Here is a 2,798-nt window from a genome sequence, read left to right as displayed (position 1 = left end):
GCTCCAAAACCCCAAGCTAATTTATGGAAAATGATTGTTCTTGCTTCTACTTGAGGTTGTGGTGAAATTGGTCTTGGAGTAAGTTGTGGGAGGTGAATTTCTTGTAGTATAAAGTATGTTCTTCATCTTATTTCATATGTTGAGTTGAATTGAAGGTTTAGCAAGTCTTAAAAGTAAGAGAATCATAGTAGAGAAGTCATAAGATATTAAGTTGAAGATGATGGCTATGGGTTGATTATGAAAGGGAGTTTTGGATTGATTTAAGTTTAATTTGAATATAATTTCTTGGCTATTGTAAACCTTTTGAGGTGTCTACACCCGTTGGTGACCCAGTGATAGCTAGATGGGTGTATATAAATTATGTGGTTATAGTCTGTGATCGTCATACTATGGCGGATTTGATTGAGTTAGATATGAAAGACTTTGATGTAATTATGGGTATGGATTGGTTAGCCTGTTGTTATGCTAATGTTCATTTTAGAACGAAGATGGTTCAATTTCAGTTTCCAGGGGAGCCAGTTCTAAAGTGGAAGGGTAATGCAGCATCGCTAAGAGGTAGGTTTATTTCCTACCTCAAGGCAAGGAAGCTGATTGCCAAGGGTTGTATCTATCATTTAGTCCGGGTTCAGGACATAGAAGCAAAGCCATCGACTCTTCAGTTTGTTCCAGTAGTTAATGAGTTTCCAGATGTATTTCTAGATGAGCTTTCAGGTCTTCCACCAGAGCAGGAGATTGACTTTGCTATTGACGTATTACCAGATACTCAGCCAATATATTCCTCCTTATAGGATGGCTCCTGCGGAGTTGAGAGAATTAAAGGAGCAGTTGAAGGATTTTCTTGAGAAAGGCTTTATCAGGCCCAGTACGTCACCGTGGGGAGAACCAGTGTTATTTGTGAGAAATAAAGACGAATCTTTGCGAATGTGTAATGATTACAGGCAGTTGAATAAGGTGACAATAAAGAATAAGTATCCACTCCCGAGGAATGATGATCTATTTGATTAGTTGCATGGTGCTAAATGGTTATCAAATATAGATTTAAGATCAGGGTACCACCAGGTGAGAGTCAGAGAGAAAGACATTCTGAAGACAGCTTTCAGAACCAGATATGGTTACTTCGAGTTTCGTGTAATGTCGTTTGGGTTGACTAATGCACCAGCAGTATTCATGAATTTAATGAATGGCGTATTCAGACCGTTCCTAGATTTTTTCGTGATTGTGTTTATTGATGATATTTTGGTATATTCTCGATCTGAGGCAGAGCATGCAGATCATTTACATATTGTCCTTAAAGTTCTTCAGGCTCGAAAGTTGTATGTGAAATTCTCTAAATGAGTTCTGGTTGAATTCCGTGACTTTTCAGGGGCACATTATTTCAGCTGATGGTATTCAGGTGGATACACATAAAATTGAAGCTGTAAAGACTTGGCTGAGACCTACAACACCCACGGAAGTTCATAGTTTTCTGGGCTTGGCAGGTTATTACAGGAGATTTCTAGAGGGTTTTTCTTACATTTCTACACCACTGAGGAAGCAGACTCAGAAATCAGCTAAGTTCCAATAGATCGATGAATGTGAATGCAGCTTTCAGGAGTTGAAGAACAGACTGACTTCGGCCCCGGTTTTGACACTTTCGGAGGGATCAGAAGGCTATGTTATTTATTGCGACACTTCAGGCATTGGGTTAGGTTGTGTGTTGATGCAGCATTGCAAGGTTATAGCTTATGCTTCAAAGCAGTTGCGGAAACATGAGAAGAACTACCCGACTCATGATTTAGAATTGGCCGCAGTGATTCATGCATTGAAGATGTGGAGGCACTACTTGTATGACATTTGTGTTGATATTTATACAGACCATAAGAGTCTCCAGTATATTTTCAAGCAAAAGGAATTGAATTTGCGTCAAAGGCGATGGTTGGAGTTATTGAAAGATTATGATGTTAGCATCTTGTATCATCCCAGGAAGGCGAACGTAGTAGCCGTAGATCCATGGGTAACTTATGTGATGTTCAACCAGAGAAAAGGGAGTTAGTTCGTGAGCTTCAGCAGTTATCCAACTTAAGAGTTCAATTATTGGACTCAGGCGATACAGGGGTTACTGTTCAGGTTTCAACAGTCTCATCTTTGGTAGCTGAGGTTAAAAAGTGCCAGTACGAGGATCCCATGTTAGTCTATTATAGAGATACAGCTCCTCGTAAAAAAGAAGTCACCCTTCGAGATTTCTACAGATGGAGTTCTCAAATATCGAGGCAGACTATGTATTCCTGATGTTGCAGGATTACGTCGCTAGATTTTAGGGGAGGCTCATTGTTCCCATTATTCTATTCATCCAGAAACGACGAAGATGTATCATGATAGTAAGGTAGTTTATTGGTGGGATGGAATGAAGAAAGACATAGCAGAGTTTGTAGCTCAATGTCCTAATTGCCAACAGCTGAACATTGAGCAACAGAAGCCCGGTGGATTATTGCAGGCTATTGAGGTTCCAACATGGAAATGGGAAGTAATTAATATGGATTTCATTACAGGCTTGTCTCGTTCTCAGCGTAAGTTTGATTTTATATGGGTAATTGTGGATAGACTTACAAAATCAGCTCATTTTCTGCCTGTCAGGACTACGTACTCAGCTGAAGACTATGCGAAGCTTTATATCAAGGAGATAGTCCGACTTCATGGTGTTCCAGTATCCGTTATGTCCGACCGTGGTCCGCAGCACACAGCTAACTTCTGGAAGTTCTTCTAGAAGGGTTTGGGGACTCAGGTGAGTCTCAGCACAACATTTCATCCCCAAACAGACG

The 2,798-nt window shown here is 40.2% G+C and overlaps 1 protein-coding gene across 1 annotated transcript; it reads left to right on the top strand.

The window, feature by feature from the left end:
• The first annotated feature begins 488 nt into the window (after positions 1-488).
• LOC132038552 (uncharacterized) lies at positions 489-1,564 on the top strand. The gene is made up of 2 exons (XM_059429204.1): positions 489-689; positions 1,364-1,564. Exons 1-2 carry the CDS (start codon positions 489-491, stop codon positions 1,562-1,564), a joined length of 402 nt encoding a protein of 133 aa, XP_059285187.1.
• The last annotated feature ends 1,234 nt before the right edge of the window (positions 1,565-2,798 follow it).

This window comes from Lycium ferocissimum, chromosome 11 (genome assembly GCF_029784015.1).
Source record: "Lycium ferocissimum isolate CSIRO_LF1 chromosome 11, AGI_CSIRO_Lferr_CH_V1, whole genome shotgun sequence".
Lineage (NCBI taxonomy): Eukaryota > Viridiplantae > Streptophyta > Magnoliopsida > Solanales > Solanaceae > Lycium > Lycium ferocissimum.
This window is presented reverse-complemented; position numbering and strand designations above follow the sequence as displayed.

Coding starts and splice junctions, on each gene's coding strand:
- LOC132038552 (XM_059429204.1), top strand. CDS start 489: ATGGTTCAATTTCAGTTTCCAGGGGAGCCAGTTCTAAAGTGGAAGGGT. Junction 690..1,363: donor TAGTTAATGAGTTTCCAGAT/GTATTTCTAGAT, acceptor GTGACTTTTCAG/GGGCACATTATTTCAGCTGA.